The following is a 20065-nucleotide window of genomic DNA, read 5'->3' as shown; positions in this document are numbered from 1 at the left end:
GAGCTTGGTGATTACTCTGATTAGTTATCTATAAGCAGCTAGCACTTCTTCATCCCTTTGTAAAACTTTGTAAAATTCTTCTAACAGTGGTAAAAATTAGAATTTTCCTCATGTAAGTGTACAACTGCCCATTATCAGGATTTATTTTGCATTTATATATTTTCCACTTGTGCAAAGATTCTAAGCCTGTCTATAAAACGTAGGTCAGGAGATGGCCTTCCCATACAGGACTTTTGTCTGGAGTTGCAAGAACATAATAATATTTTAGATCAATGAAATGATAAATATGGTGAAGTTAAATAAATGCCTGCATTTCTAAATACAAAACAGAAACTAAAGAAGAATATATAGAATATATAAAGAAGTATAAATGAGAAGTACATTTCCACTCTGACAAGCAAGATTACATTAACTTTTATGTTTCTATTACATGATTTTAGGCCTTAATGCTGAATTTCTGAAGTATTTTCAAAGATATTTAAGGAATTACGTGGAATGCATAATATTTTTCATGGTTCTGTTTACTTTTTCCTTTCTAATGTTGTGAATAGGAAGGCTGTAGTTGTACAGGTTCCTGAGAGAAAACACAACCATAACAAGGAACAGATTTTGAGGGACAATATTCATCGTCATCTGTCTTTGTATAATCTAAGAAGTATTACTTCAGCAAATACATTAAATTTTTCCTCCCACTGCCATGAATTTTTGCTTATATCCAGATTATAAGAGCTGCTGTGGACTTTTTTTTCCCAAGAATGACAAATCTGTTATTTCAAGACTGTAATGCAAAAAGCAAGCCTTCCAAGACCCTACTCCTCAGGTTTAATTTGTTGCTAACTTTGAACTGCAACGTCCTATCCAAGCCCACATTAACAGCAGAGATTCTTAATTTGGATGTGACTCTGTTTATACCTCTATTTCTGTGCTGATGTTTCCCTTGCATTGATGACTAATGATGAAGAATAGTGAAGGCTCTTCATATGCCAGCCACTACGATTAATTGCTCAGATGTGCAGTGTCATTCTGCTAGCATTGTTCAGCTGGATAACCTACGTGAATGGTGCAACTTCAAACTCCAAAGCATGCAGGGGCTGTCTTAGTGTGGTATGGTTACAATTGCACCAGAAATCTTAACAAGACACTGCATTCAGTATTTCCTTGTGATAAGAATCAAGGGAGTTTGCACTACAGAGAAAGATTAGATGGGAAAAGATGCCAAAATGTGGTGTGTGGATCTGTCTTTTGACAGTTATGAAGCAAAACATTCTCCATCAAGTGAAAAAAATGCAGTCTTCAACCTGCCAAGGGGCAGGAGTGAGGCACAATTCTCCCAAATGTGTGACAGACACACAAACTGAGGGATGCCACAAGAAATAGCAGAGAGGAAGCTTGAAATGCTGCTGGGTGCATTTCTTTAATATAAATAAAGTTTTCCAAAACCTCAGATTCATGATTCAGCATTTCTTTTGGCACTGAAATTATAGTAACAATTTAAAACTAGGCTAAACAAGTTTGAGGGAATGTGCTGTTAAGTTCAGGCCCAAAAGAGGGAAGTCCTTGGAAGTAATAATAAAAAATGATGGCCTTCTTGCCCTCCCTCCGACTCTCTGCTCCCCAGTAATTGCAGTTTGATCTCTTTAATTGGGAATGTCTTAAAGTTTTCTACAAGCATACAGTAATTATTGATATCCTCACAATACCTTGATATGATCATGCTTATTTTATGGATGAATAAGGTGTCCCATTTTGATCAAAGCCTGCTCCAAAACAAATGAGAGACCAAAGAATATACTTTTAAACCTAATTATGAGACAGTAGCAGGGTGAATGGAGGAAGAAAATAAAATGTGAATTATACATGGGGTAGATTGTGTAGACAAACCATTATTGCTTTCTTTTGTTTTGAAGTAATAAGTTTTTGCTGCTCAACTTGAGATAGTAGTTGGTGGAAACTGTGGGGGCTCAGCACTTTTCAAAAACACAGCCTGACATCATTGCATAGGGATGAATTTGCTGAGCAGGTAGTCAAAAAAATCCTTCCTTTTTCTGTGTGTACCCAGTGAATCTGCTTTTGCAATTTGACCACTCTTCTGTCTCCCTGTAGAGTGAATCCCCTCTGCAAAGTCTTCTACAGTTTGTATGTGATCCATCACCTAGCAATTTAGTTTGCTGGGAATATGAACTACAATATTTTATCACATGGAGAGAGACCAAACTACTGTCCTTTTTATTACATACATGGTGCAGTGCTGTATAATATAATGTGACTGGACATACACATACTCTCAACAATACATCTTTCCTTTCTGTAAATTTGAAAACAACCAGATGTGGATACTAGCATCATTTGAGAAAGGATTCCAGTCTTGTCAAGTGTCTGTGTGAGAGTGTTTGATAGTGTTCGATGCTGCATTCCATAGCATTCTCCTGGGGAAGCTGGCAGCATGTGGCTTGGGCAGATACACTCCTTGCTGGGTAAAGAACTGGCTGGAGCAACAGGCCCAGAAAGTGGTGGTGAATGGAGTTAAATGCAGCTGGCAGCTGGTCACGAGTGGTGACCAACCCAGGGGTTGGTACCGGGGCCTGTCCCGTTCAACATCTTTAATGACAATCTGGACAAGGGGATTGAGTGCACCTTCAGTCAGTTTGCAGATGACACCAAGTTGGGAGGAAGTGTTGATCTGCCTGAGGGTAGGAAGGCCCTACAGAGCGATCTGGACAGGCTGGATAGCTGGGCTGAGGCCAGTGGGATGAATTTCAATGAGATCAAGTGCTGGCACTTGCTGGTCCTGTACTTTGGACACAACAGTCCCAGGCAACGTTACAGGCTTGGGACAGAGTGGCTGGAAGACTGTGTGGAAGAAGTGGACTTGGGGGTGTTGGTTGACCCTCAGCTGAACATGAGCCAGCAGTGTGCCCAGGTGGCCAAGAATGCCAATGACATCCTGGCTTGTATCAGAAATAGTGTTACCAGCAGCAGCAAGGAAGTGATCATCCCTGTGTACTCAGCCCTGGTGAGGCTGCATCTTGAGTACTGTGTTCAGTTTTGAGCCCCTCACTACAAGAAAGACATCAAGGCCATGGAGTGTGTCCAGTGAAGGACAACGAAGCTGGTGAGGGGTCTGGAGCACAAGTCTTATGAGGAGCGGCTGAGGGGACTGGGATTGTTTAGTCTGGAGAAGAGGAGGCTCGGGGAGACCGTATTACTCTCTACGGCTCCCTGAAAGGAGGTTGTGGCAAGATGGGTGTTGGCCTCTTCTCCCTCATAAGCAGTGATAGGATGAGGGGGAATGGCCTCCAGTTGCACCAGGGGAGGTTCAAGTTGGGTGTTAGAAAAAAACCCTTCTCTGAAAGAGTGGTCATGTGCTGGAATGGGCTACCCAGGGAGGCAGTTGAATCACTGTCCCTGGAGGTGTTCAAGAAACGTTTAAATGTTGTACTAAAGGATATGATTTAGTGGGGAAATACCGGTGTTGGGTGGACGGTTGGACTAGAAGATCTTGGAGGTCTTTTCCAACCTTGGTGATTCTATGATTCCATGGTAAGTGACAAGAATGATACTTTCCCTCGTGGTTTTCAGTATCTCCTTATATCACTATCTAACGTGCCATTGCAGAGGTCAGAAAATGTTACTACATGAAGTTCATAATGTTTTTTGAACATTATTTCTTGTAGATAGTCTCAATGTAAAGGCATCATCATTTTATTTTATTCAGTTGTTCAGTAGAGGTGGGTGAGAAACAAAATCTCAGCTCTAAACCTGCATGAATCCTGAGGAGTCACTGATTCCAGCTGATGCTTTGTTGCTCAGCGCTCAGAGGACCATGAATGAAAGCAACAAGTCTGAGTGTTCATGCCCCAGACATTGTGAGTGGTCAGGTCTGCAAGTACATTTTGTTCTTATTTTGTTTAATAGGTAGTACCACACGGCATGCATGCTCTGTGTTAGCAATACCTTGTCTCCATATCTATAAATCCCCAAGCCATAAATAAATATATACAACTGACAAGTTTCTTAGAGGTTGTTAACTTCAGAAAAGATGCACCAATACCTATTAAAGGCAGAATGAATCATCACGGAATTTCCATCTCACAGTAAAATTGGTATTTCATTTTGACTAGGGAAGAATTCTCCATTTCAACCTTTTTGCTCTAGCAAAAAGTTTATTGTAGTTTATTGAAATAGCAAAATGAAACACTCTGATTTTGTTTAAATGCAACATTTACGTAATTTTTTGGTTACCTTTGAGATGAAGTGGATAAATTCCTACAAAATGTTTTACTTTTGTTTAGTCAGCATTTTCCAAAAAGAGCATTTCCAGTGGGAAATTTTTAACACTAAGAAGAATGGCATAAGTGAGTGTTCAAGATGGAGAGGAAAAGAATGGGGAAATTACTCTGTATCCTATTATTAACAGGATGGGAAAATGAGACTACCTATATGATCCAGTATGAGGCTGGGACAACTTACAGAGAGGAGAGGGTTCGTGGAGCTACATCTCTGCAGTTATCAAGAAGCAGGATGATCTCCGTGATGCAGAACAGCCAGTTGTTTTGTGCAGCAGAGACTGTTTTAGGCTTTGTGAGGTCTAGATAACTGATCAAGGATGTGGATCAGAAACAATGCCCACAGGCATCATTTTTGGGGCAGGATGCTTCAAGGTCTTCCCTTTTGGTGGCGTGCATTTTTTAGAAGGTATTTTCAGAAGCGCTTCATTGATTTGGATGTTGAAGAGCATATTCTCAAAATGGACTGAAGGCTTTTAGATTGTGTAGCTGTCACATGGTCCGATACAATGTGTTGAAAAAGGACTGTTTTGCTAACACAACTATTCTGCTCTCTTTGGTCCTTCTGGCTTGTCCAGAGCCACTTGAGCACAATTAGTACTCAGGATAGATGTGTCCTGAGGCATCCCTGAATATATAACCATGTTGTCTCATTTTTTTCAAAATATTACTGGTTAAAATGCAGCCTGTAAAGATGTTGAGAAATGAGCCTGCAAAGATGATGAAAAATGAGCTGAAAAATGAAAAATAAATGCACTAAAGTGAAAACATATGGTAGGTGCAAGTTATATGCAGACTTTATAACAAATTCTGAAAATACACTTGAAGAATGACAACTGCAAATGTTTCTGGTCTGGATGACACATATTAAGGATCACTTGTATGTGCTCCATGATATTTGCCAGATCTAAAAGTTCAGTTATGCTGGTGAACTTTCATTAATCAACCAGTAACTTGAGTGTAATAATGAGCAGGAGAGTTGGTTGTGTTAATTGTGTTTAATAGTTTCACATGAGGAATGGTTGAACTGGCTGCAGTAATTAAAGTGCTGAGCTTGAATCTGTGTAGGCCATTCAAAGCAGACATGAGCTTCAGAGATTCACAGACAATCAATTAGCACTATTTTCTGCTTTTCAATATGACTTAGTTTCCACTTAGCAGCAGCTGGTGGCACTGCACAGGACTGAAAGTAAAAGTGCCAAAATTCCACTTGTGTGGTGCTTCTGGCACAAATCAGATTAGGAATTACTGCAATATTTCCAAATCCATATGCCAGACCAGAGAGGTTGGGATAAGTCTGTGTAATTATAGGAACCCAACCTCCAACCTTTCCTCATTTACTTAGCACCTTGCCTGCTACATTGCAGCATTCAGCAAAAGCAATTAATGGCCTCTATCTGATTCTAATTTGTCGTTCTGCTTTTCTTCAGAGCTTTGTCATCTGTGGTGGCTTTAGGAGCCAATATCATCTGCAACAAAATCCCAGGCTTGGCCCCTCGGCAGCGAGCAATCTGCCAGAGCCGCCCTGATGCCATCATTGTGATTGGAGAAGGAGCACAAATGGGAATCAACGAGTGCCAGTACCAGTTTCGGTATGGGAGGTGGAACTGCTCTGCGCTGGGAGAGAAAACAGTTTTTGGACAAGAGCTTCGAGTAGGTAAGGGAGTCTCTAATATAGCGCTAAAGTGATGTACTGGGGCTATCCTTTAGCTTTCTCACTGTGGTCCTGCAAGGGCTTATCTCCCTCTTGTATTTGCCTACTGGAGTTCAACAGTGAAGGTCCCTGAACAACAGTGGTCTGTATTTTTTCACTGATTGAATAATAATTGGCAAGAGGCAAAAAATCATCTAGATGATTCTAGATGAAGTAATTCACATCTGTGCAACTTCATACCCAGCAATGACCCAGATCCCTGCACAGACATCCAAGGACATAGTCATCATACCCTGTGAAAAAAATATTTCCAATTTTTGTCCTGTTAGACGTTGCCATGATAGCTGCAGTACCTGATATAGCCAATCAAAAGGGAACTAAAATGAGCTCCACATAACACCTCCTCAGAGATTAAGTAGAAGGAAATTCCCAATTAACTCATGGAAGTGTATCGCATATGACACAGGCCTTCCAATATAAAGCAATAATACATACCCATTTTAGTGTTGCTATCGTATTTTAAAGAAAACACTACAAATGATTTGAGGCAGGAAACCTATTCAAAGAAAATAATACAGGATCTTGGCCTGACAAACCACTAGCTGGCAGAAGCTAAATGATCACTTTCCATTTACCCTATGTCTGATATTATTTCATAGGGAGGAATATGCATATATATATATTTTTTCCCAGTGCTGAGATCATTGTTTTCCTCATCATCCACTTCATTATATTAACCCTCTTCCTGTCCTTACCTCCAAGGGCTGCCCTCTTACCATGATGATGGTGCTAAGTGTTGGAGTAACATTTTCTGGTGTGTGTGGCTCTCATGTGGGTTCTCAGAGTGAAAGCACCCAGCTTACCTGTGGGGCTGAATCACACTCTTATTGTGTCACATTCTTCTCCGGGTGACACTCCTTTCTTAATTTCAATAGTTCAGGGGACTCTGTAATGCGAACGTGATTAGACACACGATCTCTTTAAAACCACACGAAAAAATGGCATAACATTTCATCCCATCTGTGCAAGGAGGAAAGAACTCACATGGTCCTTTGGTTGTTAGCATAGATCATTGCTCTGTTTTTTTTCCTCAGCATGTCTATGAAATGAATGCCAAAATCTGAGATATTCTTAAGTCAATGGTGAAACTGAATATTTTTTTCAAAGAGAATGCAAGTCTGGGAAATTGACTGTGACATGGGTTTTGAAGGGCATGGTGGTTGGGCTATAAAGATTTGTAATTAAATCAATGCATTGACATCACGGGAACTGATTTACATCAGCAGAGAATTCATCATATTCTATGATATTTACCGAATCACAGAAGTGGAAGAGGGCTAAAATTAATAATGAAGAACCATGAAAACCAGAAAGCCAAACTAATGGCAAAAGAAAAGTCTAAATTTTTTGAACTTCAGGAAGACATTTGGTCCAATTTGATGAGAAATCTGCTTTTCAGAGTCTCTTCCCAGATTTGTCCTAAAGATTTCTAATTCCATGTAGAGAATACGCCTTGATTAACTTTTGTTTCTTAAGGAGACTGTAAGTGGAAGGCACTGAGCATCTTTGAGATACAGTGTACAAGAAACAACCTAATATTTGACATTTGCCTTCAACTTAAAATATATCAGAAAAGCATCTAGTCACTTGTATTGACTTTCAGAAACATAGGTCTGGTCTTTCTTGGTTGGTCTTATGCTTATCTGTTGTAAGATGATGTCCAAAGTGATGTTGCTAGCAAATATACAGATGCCATGCATACTACTGTTCTTTATGTTCCTTTGTCCTGATCTGCAAAATTCTGCAGGAAGAGTAAGTCCTCTTAATGTCTGTAAGGTCATTTATGTTCTTGGAAAGAGACACACTGGAGTGTTGTACCAGAGTCTGTGTCATTGCTAAGCTTTCAGTTAAAAAGGTTCTCACAACTTCTGCTCTTCTCTTCAAACTGAGTATCTTGTGACATTTCACCAGCTCCCTCCTTGTATTCATAGCCAATAATTTTCACCACTGTGAAAAACTGTACAAGTTAACACAGTGAAAATACCTAAAGTGGTCAACTAATTGTGCTTGTGTTTTCTTTCTGAAATAAGAGCTATAGCAAACAGAAACTGTTTGGCGTCAAGATAGACCAGCTATCAGGATGTGCAACTACACAAAGTTTGAAAAAACAGGGTTTTCTTGAGCCCTGTTCAAGTCATTTTGCCAAAACGTTCACCAAATTCTTGACCTCTTCACCGAACTTGGGTGGTTTCTTACAGCTCTGAAATGATCGATGTGGAATTTGGTGGATTCTTTTATGGCTTAACCCAAACACAGACAAAACTTGGCAGTTGCAGCTGAGTTCTGATTTGACATTTGTTGAGTGTGAAACCACACAAGCTGTAATGGATGGAGAAGGTTTACATGACCCCTGCCACTTGAGCCAGATGAGTTACATACAGGTCTATAAAGAATCCCATAACCCACGTGCCTTTATTTGTTTTATTAGTGGAGTATCATCCGGAGACAATGCGGTCAGTATCTAGGGAAAGGACAGGATTTAGGAAGTGGTGTTATTACACTAGCTGGGGAAAAAAGTAAAAACAGGAAAAATAATTAAAAAAAAAAAACTCAAAAGGTACTAAAGATTTGTAGGCATAATTATTTGTATGTGTTATAAAACACATCTGTATCTGATGCATACACAAACACTAAACCAGATATTTGGTTCTGGCTTAGACAAACTGAAGTGACGATTAGGACTAAAAAGTATAAGCATATTGTCCACCTCACTGCAAAGAAAAGCTCATCTAGCTTCACTGCAGAACCACTTAAGGACAAATTATACTTGGGGAGGAGGGGGAAAGTAAGCTATGACAGCATGATCTGAATTGCTTTCAGGCACCTCCAGCCTGCAACCCACTACCCACATGCAGCCTGGCTCAAACCATCCTGTGGCTGTCCCCTGCCCTGCGCCATCATGATGATGCCTCTTCACTGTTGAACAGCCTGGCCTGGCCCTGAGCACACACCCATCGCTCAGCAACAGCCAAACATCGGTGTGTGATTGGCACTATCAGGCCTGAAACCAGGGCATGCAGAGGGGGCAGTGCACTGCTAACTCAAGTTATGGCAAATAATAGTATACATTTTTATACACTGGATAAATACACTCCTGTGAACAGCAAAAAATACATAGCCTTGCTTTCTGTTTTGAAAAAGGAATCTGAGAACCAGTTTCAAGGCTGCTGAAAAAAACATCAATTTTTTGGTATAATAGCAATTCTATTTTCAGGTGACATAAATAAATGACCTGCAAATATTCAAATGGAATGTACAAAGTTGCAATCAGATATTCAACTCAAATAAATATTTGATCATGTCTCTTTACCAGACTCTTGTAAGTCTCTTTTTGGCAGTATGTACAATTGTGAACAACCATTTTCAAGGGTAAAACAGAAGAAGAGTAAAATTTTATCAAAAATCTCTCACAAAACTAACACCTTGAGAACTCACTAAGAATTGTAGCTACTTCATTGAATCAGACTGATGCACTGGTTTCACAAAAACAAGTTCAAATATCCCACTAGTTTAATGTTGTTGTTACTCTCCTTTTTAATGTTTAATAAAAAATATTAAAGGTTAAAATAAGTTTTGCTACTTATATATATACAATGTTATATATTTTACAAGAGCTGCTCTGAAGCTAATGCCTGCTATTTTATAATGTTGGCCCACAATGTCAGAGGCAAATTTTGGTGGTATGGCAGTAGATGCTGAACTTTTCCACCAACATTCCATTACATTTTGTTGCCATGTGACAGATGGCAGCAGAGGAGAAGTCTGACAAAGTCTAACCAAATGGAAGTGCGTATGAAGCAAAGCTGTGTTGTTGAATTCCTCCATGCAGAAAAAATGGCACCCACTGACATTCATTGATGCTTGCTGAATGTTTATGGAGACCAAGCAGTGGATATGAGCACAGTGAGGTGATGGGTGTTGTGTTTCAGTAGTGGTGGTGATGACAGTGGGTCACTTTTGCTTGAGCAGATTTTGAGGAATGCGGCATGCAGGTTCTTGTTCATTGCTGGTGAAAATGCATAACTAAAAGTGGTGACTATGATGAAAAATATTGTTTTGTAGCTGAGAATGTGCTCTATTAAATAGTGTAATTGTGCTCATTATATGTGTTGTAGTTTCCATGGAAATAAATAGCAGACATTACTTTTGGAGTCACCTACATATATGTGGCCCAAGACAATTCCTCTTCACTCATTGCTGCCCAGGCAACCCAAAAGGTTGGATACTCATGACCTCTGTAATACATGGGTGTCTATGTTAAAAACAATGTAAGTATTTTTTTCGGAGGACAGAATAGCAACTGTAGCAACTGAGTTATGCATGGGGCATATGTATTTGTATGAAAGATTTATAGTAGGCAGACATAAAAAGTGACAGGTGTATCCAAATCAGTAGCGTGAACACGTAGTAGATGTGGCATGGGGTTAATAAGTGAAGCATTGTGTACAGTTTGTTTTTTTTTTTTTGTATATTTACAGCTGGGAACTTTTCCAGGCACGTGACTCCCCGAGAAAAGTGTCACTACTACACTCAGTTTTACTCATTGAGTCCTTGTACGTACTCATAGCTGTCACCTTCCTGCAGTCACCCCTAGTTTTCATGTCTGCTCCTCATATAAATTCATCTTTTGCACTCTCCACTCATTCTTCTTGTTATAAGCCTGGAGACTACCTCCTTAACAGATTCACAAACTAATTGGTTAATGATATATAAATTGGTATTATAAATTTGATAATCATCTTTGAAAGATAATTGTTCTAACTTGTTGAAGATAAGGAACCTGATTTGGAAGCATTTAGTCTCTGGTCGTAAGACCATGGACTGGTCTTAATTGCCCCAAGTGATGTCTGAAGCCATCTATTATGTAGGTACCTCTAAAAGCTACAGATTATTAATAAAAGTTGGAAGCAAGTAACTCCAAGGAAATAAATAGCCAGTACAGTCTCTGAAGTAGTGGATGAGAATCAGTATATCAGAAGAAGTGAAATTCACTTTTCTTTGAAATGGGATTGTTCCAGCTAATTATTTGTGAATTGACCATTTCCACTGGAATTTTCCAAACTGAAGTGCTCATAAAAAGACTGCTCTTCTCAGTGTTAAATCCAGGGCAAAAATGAGGCACAGAAGATACAGGTATATATAGCTTCAAGATGTCAAAAATAATTTATAGAAGCCTCCTCTGTCAGACTCATGACATAGAAAATGATCACAATATAATAGTATTCATCCGGCTGTCTCTCATACACCTGAGTGTCTCAGAGATAACTTTAGATATATGATATAAAGAAAAAATTAATACAGAAAACTCTCTGAAAGTAATACCTTCTATTTATTTCAGTGGAAACCACAACCAGTACAAAGAGCACAATAACATTGTTTGATAGAGCATATACCCAGCTTCAAGACACTATTTTCCAACATACAAATCACCATTAACTCTGCATTTTTGCCAGTTATGATCAAGAGCTCTTCATTTCATGGTCTGACAGTCGTGCACAGTCTTCCAGAATGTGGCTTGTCTTTCACTTTGCTGTCATTGCTGAAACACACCACCCACAGCCTTGGTTGCCCACATCCACTGTTTGGTCTCCATAAACATTCAGCAAGCATTGATGAATGCTAGTGGGTGCCATTTTTTCTGCATGAATTCAATGATGCACCTTTGCTTCGTATGTACTTCCATATCAGACGCCACTTTGTCAGACTGCCCCTCTGCTGCCATCTGTCACACGGCAACAATATGTAATGGAATACTGATGTGAAGTTTCAACCTCTGCTGCCATACCACCACTGTCTGCCTCTGATATTGTGGGCCAACATAATAAAATAGCAGGCATTGACTTCAAAGCAGCCCTCGTGATTGAACTGCAGCTCACCGGGAAGAATCAACACATTTATTTATTTAAATATCTGATCTTTTGTTTGGACATATGTATTTCTGATACATGGAAAGGATGCTTCTGAAGTGAGATTAAGCTGCTTGCTGTGAGAGATTTAAGGGAAGAACACATTTTAAGAAACTTCCATTCACCATGTGCTTGCTCAAGTTTTGCTTAACGCTCTGTCCATAAAGGGGGCAGGATGGAAGAGAAAACTATCTTTTTAAAGACTGCTAAAATATACTCACAGGTAAAGAGTACATTACAAGTTCTTTTGAGAAATACTGACAGAAAATAACATCAATTGTCAACATTGTATACAAGCATTCACTCATACACAAGGATAAACATGCACACATTAAATGCTTGGAAGACAGCATCATTTCAAAGATAAGATGAAGAAAGTGAAAGAAATCTCCAGAAAGAAAGATACTCATAACAAAAAGACATTCTTTAGTACATATGCACTAGAAACAGGTAATAAATTCACATTGAATCCCAATATTTCAGCAGCAGACCTAAAAGAACATGGAAATTGAGCATGTAAGATATGCAAGTGATGGCATAATGGAGAAATTATTGGCATTTTAATATCAGTAAATTATTCTTGGTTCAGGCCATATATAGGCTTTAGTAAATTTGGATTCACATATGAATTCAGTCATTTTTATTCTGGGCTACAATGGTGGTTTAACTGAGGTGCCAAATGTTCATAAAACTTCCTAGTAAAATGGGAGGAGCAGAAAGGCTTATTATTCTCCAAAAATGGAAATTTGCCCCCAGGCTGATACATTAATCTAGTACAGTAGTGTCTAGTATGAGTTGGCCAACTTGGAAAACTTTACTTGCAGTATGAGCAGAAAACTTCCAATACATGAGGATAGGCAGCATTCTTAGGAATGCTTTACAACCATACACGTTTTAATGCTATCAGCAAATCAGTAAAGGGAACCATAAATGAATGTGGATAGTTTGCTTTAAGTAAGTATATTTCTATCTCTCTATTCCCCTTTCTTTCCTCCCACCATTTTTTTCTCTCAGTTACTTTACGTTCTCATTTTCCAGTTTCTAATTGATACATGTTGCTAGTTAATGCTCAGTAATATATATCAGGTATATACATCAGGTTGACTGTATGACTGTATGTTTATTATTCTAACATCTGTGTATTTATTATGGGAAAATCTATCTTTACTGACTTGTGTTATATCCAATAAAAACAATATGGGGAAAGAAAGGAATCATGCAGCTGGAAACAATTTGGAGGGGGAAAATGAACTGGAATTAGATTATTTTAAATGTGATACAGAGAGGAGTGTACACTTCACTAGTGGAAAGGCAGTTATCTTTGTTGTAGCGGTAGGTGCTATGATTGGTTTAGGCATTTGTCAGTTACTGTCAACTACAGTTGCACAGTGGTCTGTGGATCTAACATGGAAAACATTTTATTTTGTTGCTGTCATATAGCATGATTCCTAAAAACTAAGTCCTTTTAGCATTCAGACAACTGATCAGAAGGAAACTTGTTAGTAATTTGAACTGGAAGCCTGCCTTGATGCTAGGATTTGGTGAAAGCCATTTCAATGTGAGAGGTGGCTTCTTGCACGATGGCACTGTCTTCCAACGTATAGTGCAGAGGCTATCTGGGATGTCAACAGAAAGGTACACACGATGTATTAAATTAGCAAACACTATGTGCATCTTACAGTGACTGCATAAGACCAATACACATTGGATCCTTATTGCTCACATGAGTGCACTGAAATGACTGCCAATGTCCATTTCACAAAATGTCAAGTGGAGGCTTTGCATTTGCTATTGTGATTTAGTTAAACAAGTACATGCTATAAATACCATGGCAAATTTAATAAGTTGTGGTTTATGCAAGGATAGTTTTTAATAGAAGCACGGTAGCATATCACAAGATGTATAATCCTCAATTATATGAAGAGAGAGACTTGTTATTAGGCTGAATTAAAAAAAAAAATAAAAAGACATATATAGCAAATCACCACCCATACCAGTTAGGTAACTCAGTCAGGCAGACAGAGACGTCTGGTAAAGAGAAGAAAATACTAAATCTGAGGACCTCCTCAGTATGCTCATTTTGCTGGAAAGATTTATCAGAGTGCAAACACTCACTGCAAAGCCTTCTGTTAATTGGCTCAAATAAACAGTGAGTTTCTTTTCACAACTGACATGTTGTTAATGGAAGAAAAAACAAAAATATTCCTAACCTTAAGAATATTCAGTATATTTGTATGAAATTAGTATATACATAGTATCACAGAAGGATGTTAGTTTTGTTACTGACTATCCCACTTTGCCTTACAAAGACAGAAAGGCCATGTTGGCAGAAAATCGAGCTATTCCATCTAAAGACCCTCATACTTACATTAGTTACCCTATAGACAGTAACATGAGTACAGTAAGGCATGCAGGCTGCCTTAGGACAATTTTTACAGGGCAATTCTGTTTGAAGAAAAACTACAAAGTAGAAAAAACTGTGAAAATCTAGTTGTTGCAAGGTAAAATGAGAAGACTATTTCAGTTTTCATTATCATCATTGAAAAAAATTAAAGAGTTGATTCAGATACTTCATATTTTCTGACTCTAGAAGGGTGGATAAGATTTTTACTATCACAAGCAGAAAAGCAATACAGTAACCCAAACCAGAATAAGAAAATAAACCTTCCAGCTGGGAGCTGCTGATTCCGGGAAGGGTTAGTAAAAAAGTTATGAAACAACTACTGTGCTAAGAATTGATAATATTCTAGCTGAGGAGACAAGCTCTCTTGAGAGTGGTAGGTTGACATTTTTGTTAATTTTAGTAGGTTTCTGTCTGGAGGTTTTTAGAAAAAAAAAGTCATTTCACTTATAAGGAAGTATTGTGTTAAAGAAACATTCTATTTTAAGAGGATGGAGGATTCCCATCTTAGTGAATCTGTTCAAAAATTTGTGGGTGATAACTTCTCTGAGCTTTAAATATTCCTCCAGATGCCAGAGCCTCAGAATGATTCAGAAAGAATATTTTCAAAACAGACTGCAAATCACAGATGAAAAGACAGATGTGAATGGTTAGTATCGTTTGTAAATTATGTGTTGATAGTAGTAAATTTTGACTTATATTCTCTACTTCCAAGCCTTTTTATAAGGTACAACTGTCTAGCTAAAGAGTAGCTCAATTTAAATTTTTTTTTTCACTCAGGGGTCATGAGTTTGAAGAAAAGTACAAGTTTTCTCAGATTAAAATTTTATCATTGCCATTTAAATATTTACCTCTCTGGAAGAACACTTTCTTTAAGAGGCAGACATAGTTATTCTAAACAATGCACTAATATGTTAATACATTTAATTCATGAACTTTATATGGCTTGCAGCTGGATGAAAAATGGTAGATGCTGACCTGAGTGAGATCTGGAATTTTGATCCTGAGGGGAGTGCTAACTCCTTAAACTTTCATTTTATTGCATTTTACCTATAAAAACAAAGTTTTTACAGAACAGATGTTGTTCTGCAGAGAGTTTCAAACTAAAATACACTGATGTACCTGACTCTGATCAACTTCATTTTGTTCTATTAGTGCACTGCCTTTTAGATTACTTAAGGATGAATGTCCTTTGATGTAAATCAATGCAGGGACCTGTAAATGTGGAAGCTCAGATCTGTGCATCTCATGTGCTCTGTTATTGCCTGGTTCCATATGCATCCGAAGTTACACGGCCCTATGAGACATCACGCAGTGCAGTTAGAGACACTGCGTAGCACAACATATTGCCTTCCTGTGACCTTAGACCTCAGGTTACAAAAGGGCCACTGTGTGTTCTCAAAAAACAACAGGTTGATATGACGAAACAACTTCATACTTTGTTTCAATGGTCCAAAATCAAATGCATTTTTTAAAATTAAATAGAATAACTCCTTTCAAATGCCAATGTGGAAAACAACATTTATTTTTGAGATGGATGGATACTCATGGTTTTTGGCATTTTGTGATTGTTCTGGTAAATCTGATTATCTGTAGTGGCAAAAGCTGATGTTACGTGTAATGTGGCCTAATGGGTAGAGTGTGTAACAACTTGAGACTCTGATCATGTTGTGCTCAGCATTGGCCAGAACAAAATCCTCTTTTCCAGTTGCTTTTAACTTTGCATTTAGCTAGTCAGGATAAAATTTTCCATGTTACTGGTCTGCCTTGGGATGAGTGAGTCAGAGGTCCCATGGAAAAGATAGTAGGGAAATTCTAGGCTGTTATTTAATTACAAGCTGTACCACAATTTGGACACGACAAGGCTAAATTTGAACAGCATTAAGACTGGCATTTCCTTACTTCCAAGTGCCTTGCTTGGAACATTAACGTTCCTTCAATGTAATTTTTTTTTTCATATCACTTTGTAATAAAATTGCTGGCTACAAATGATATATAGCATACTGACTGAATTAGTAACTGCTAACCTACTGGTCCTATTAATCAGTGACTTTCAGTGTAATTCACACCTAAAACAGGAAGGCAAATAACATTTAAAATTATCTAATGTATGGTGCTGGGCCTAGCCCAATATCACAGAGAACAAATTCTGGTCAGTAGCGTTTCTGCTCCTGCTTTCACAAGAGCCAGGATTTTACAGCCACTCGAAAGACTCCTGCCTTTTAAGCACAAGCAGAAATTCAAATTGGAGCTGTGTTTTATATCAGGGACTTGACTAAAAGATAATTAGATAAGGAGAAATCAACTGTGCAGCATTTGAATACTTAGGTACAGAACAACTTTATAAGCTAGCATGTGCTGCCATATCTTGCCACTTATAAAAAAATCTGTTACGTAAAATGAAAGGCAGCATAGAAGAATAGCTGACCCAAATGTGTCAGTATCTGATGCTGTGATAACTAGGGCTTCTAATGACTTTGAAGATTCCCTGAACTTCACTAGTGTGGTGAACTATGTTGTCAAAATCTTTCCCCTAAAATTACAGATGATAGGTTTGGTTATCTAGCTCAACCTCTACATCAAGCAGGACAGATTAAACATAACATTAGACTTCAGAGTTGCACGTAGCAGCATCCATTCCTTTCCTCCCCTTTTGCTTGGGATGCATTCTGTTTGGTAAACAATCTGTTTCTAAATTGAAAAGCCTGGAACACACAGAGAGGCATGTACAAAAATTACAAAAAACACATTTGTTGATCTGTATGTTTTGGTTTGCAAGTAAATGTTTCAGCATTCACGCTCAGATCACTGTTCCATGCAGTTTACTGTCCCACCTCCAGTCACAAACAATTTCTTTGTTTAATGAAGTAGCCAGCATATTCAAAAACATTATGACTGACAAATACCTTATTTTCTTATTGCAAAAATTTCCTTCCTGTGTATCATATCTGTGTATCATATGCTCTTTAGCATTGGATTAAATTGCCCATGACTGCGGTTTATTTCTTACTGACGTATTGTATGTCAATAATTGCGAAAATTTCTGTTATGTACAAATGTAACAATATTATTGTAAATGATATGAGAGTTGAATTAAAATGAAAACAAGCAAGCAAGCATACAAGAGGACAATTTTATGCATTGTTGAGAGGCTTGAAAAAACAGAAACTAGCACAGTAGTTTTAAGGTAGCTGTTCTCTTAGTCTTCAAATTAGCCAAGAACTTGAGTCATGTTCTATTTGTCAAATATACGCTTAACTTTAAACCCTATGTTTTAAGTCCTATTCGAGTATAATGGCATTTGAAATTGCTTCACTTTAAATGTATGCCTAAGTTCTGCGCAGAGTATGGAAGTCATAGTGAAAGTCAGCATGTAAGATCAAGCTGAGGATGGGTCTTTCAGAAAGTGTCACACTTTTTCAGTTTTGTTTCAATTTGTTCTTGATTTAAGTAATTCTAGGTGAAGACTTACAGCCACAACTGTAGTCTGTCGGTCTCTCTACTACAGACATTCAGCCTCAGATTTCTGGGACTGATAAAGAAAGATGATTCCTATGACTTAATCAGCATTGGTGTAAAACAGAGGGTTTGAATGGATGAGGAGTTTTTAAGGAGACTGCTATCAACCCAGAAAGACAACTAGTGTGCTGGCTTGTATCTCCTGATTTAAGTTCAACAGACATGGACTGACTTCGATGACAATAGTTAAAGGCAATTGCTGTTGACAAATTGCTGGAAAGCTCTATTCAAGCTGATTAGCTTACACGTGGATCATTATTTATTTTTACCAGTTCACTCATTTCTTTGTGACAACATGGAAACTTGTTTTCTGCCTTACTCAGCATCTTGAGTATTGTGTTCACTTCTGGGCTGTCCAGTTCAAGAAAGACAGGGAACTTCCAGAGGGAGTCCAGCTGAGGGCCACAAAGATGATCAGAGGCCTCGAGCATCTCCCTTATGAGGAAAGGCTGAGAGACCTGGGACTGGTTCAGTGTGGAGAAGAAAAGACTGAAAGGAGACCTTATCAACACTTACAAATATCTGAAGTGTGGGAGTCAAGTGGATGGGGCCATGCTCTTTTCAGTGGTTCCCAGTGACAGGACAATGGGCGCAAACTGGAAAGTTACATCTGAACATGAGGAATATCTTCTTTACTTTGAGGGTGACAGAGCACTGGAACAGGCTGCCCAGAGAGGTTGTGGATTCTCCTTCTCTGAAGATATTCCAAACTCTCCTGGTTTCCTTCTTGTGCAATCTACTGCAGGGAACCTGCTTTAGCAGGGGGGTTGAACTAGACGATCTCCTGAGGTCCCTTCCCATCTCTGTGACTATTTGATTTTGCAGTCCACCCATTCTGTTCAGAAAAGGTGTCCCTTGACACGGTTGAAGCAGCTTTGCAATTTCTGACAGGACTGACACAAGAGGTAGCCTTGACATCTGCCTCTGTTGCTGAACTTTCAGGCTTCAGACAACAGAGGCAGAAAAATGGGGAGTCCCTTCCTCACTTCTTTCTTTTGGCCCAGACTCACACCTCATAGTTCAGGCATTTGGATGAGACGTCTAAGATGTGAACCTAATCAGCCTGTATTCCTTGTATGGTCAAAGAAGAGAGAGAAGCTCTTTCAGAGGGTGATTTGGATCTTAATTTGACTTCATGACTGTGTGGATGTCCCCGTTGACTGTTCTGGGAGCATAGACTCCCTAATTAGGTATCAAACCTCTTTATGTCTAATTTCCGTCTGTCTAATTTTTCCTTCTCTTCACATACATTTCTCAGGGGAGCATGTGGTCTTCCGTAAAGCCATGCCTGCTTGCCTGATACAACAGACATGGAAACATGACCTTCATTTAAACTCCTGGCTATTCTTGGTACTCATTTACCATTAGCTGCAAAAGTTGTCTAAGTTGATGGCTTTCAGGCAGATACTGGCAGAAAAATGCTGTAACCACAGCCATACACTCCATCACTGCTATTTGGAAATTTAAGAACAAGTGTGAGTCCAAAATTACCACCAGATGGTGCACCTATTTAGCAAGTGACAGAGACATGTTCCACAAGAATGGGTAGCCTCCAGCAACCCACCAAGTTTCTTCCTTTGCTGTTTATTCTCAGTTGTGATATGAACTGAAAGTGTTTGAAACATGGACCTGCTGGTCTTACTATTCTGTTACACTTAATATGGAGTATGTTTTCAATCTCTGCAATGGAAGCCTTTCAACTGCTTCACTAGGAGCATGAGGAAGTGGGAAAAAGTGTAGCAGATCTGTGAATGTGAGTAAAAGGCAAAGAACAGGAAAAGAGATGAGATGGGAGCAGGAAAATTGTAATGGTAAATGGCAATGAGCAGACTCCAAAAACAGAAATGGTCAGCACAAACCATCTGTGTACTTCTATTTTGTTAAGGGGGGCTAGTTCTGACTATTAATGGTAAGTAGCTGGTAGAAGGTTGAAGTCAGGGCAGTTCTGTAGGATAGTCTTGATGCATAAGTCAGTATTTTGGAAAACTGCCAATGCCAGTATCCCAGGCAAAAACACATAGGATATTTTGTTGACTGAGTAGCAAAGGTAGTGAACTTTCCTAAACTGTGTTGTGTTTTTGTTCTCTGACTACTTCTCATTCTGAAGCATTTGCGGTACTCCACACTCAAAAACTAGCAGAAATTGATAAGCAAGTATTTTCTGCCATATTTTTCTGAACATCAGAAGAACATGTGATTAATCAACTTGATACGCTCTAAATCATAGAATATATTGAGT

At 38.7% G+C, this 20065-nt stretch overlaps 1 protein-coding gene across 6 annotated transcripts in view; it reads left to right on the top strand.

Annotated features, from left to right (window-relative positions):
* WNT7B (Wnt family member 7B) overlaps window positions 1-20065 on the top strand; it is a 98264-nt gene that overhangs the window by 48700 nt on the left and 29499 nt on the right. For all 6 annotated transcript variants that reach the window (XM_021393157.1, XM_021393166.1, XM_021393163.1 and 3 more), the window contains one exon: window positions 5717-5943. In XM_021393157.1, coding sequence (XP_021248832.1) covers window positions 5717-5943 — 227 coding nt within the window. The remainder of the gene's footprint in view (window positions 1-5716; window positions 5944-20065) is intronic.

Source organism: Numida meleagris, chromosome 1, assembly GCF_002078875.1.
Source record: "Numida meleagris isolate 19003 breed g44 Domestic line chromosome 1, NumMel1.0, whole genome shotgun sequence".
Lineage (NCBI taxonomy): Eukaryota > Metazoa > Chordata > Aves > Galliformes > Numididae > Numida > Numida meleagris.
The sequence above is the reverse complement of the archived record's forward strand: the minus strand, read 5'-3'. Positions and strand labels throughout refer to the sequence as shown.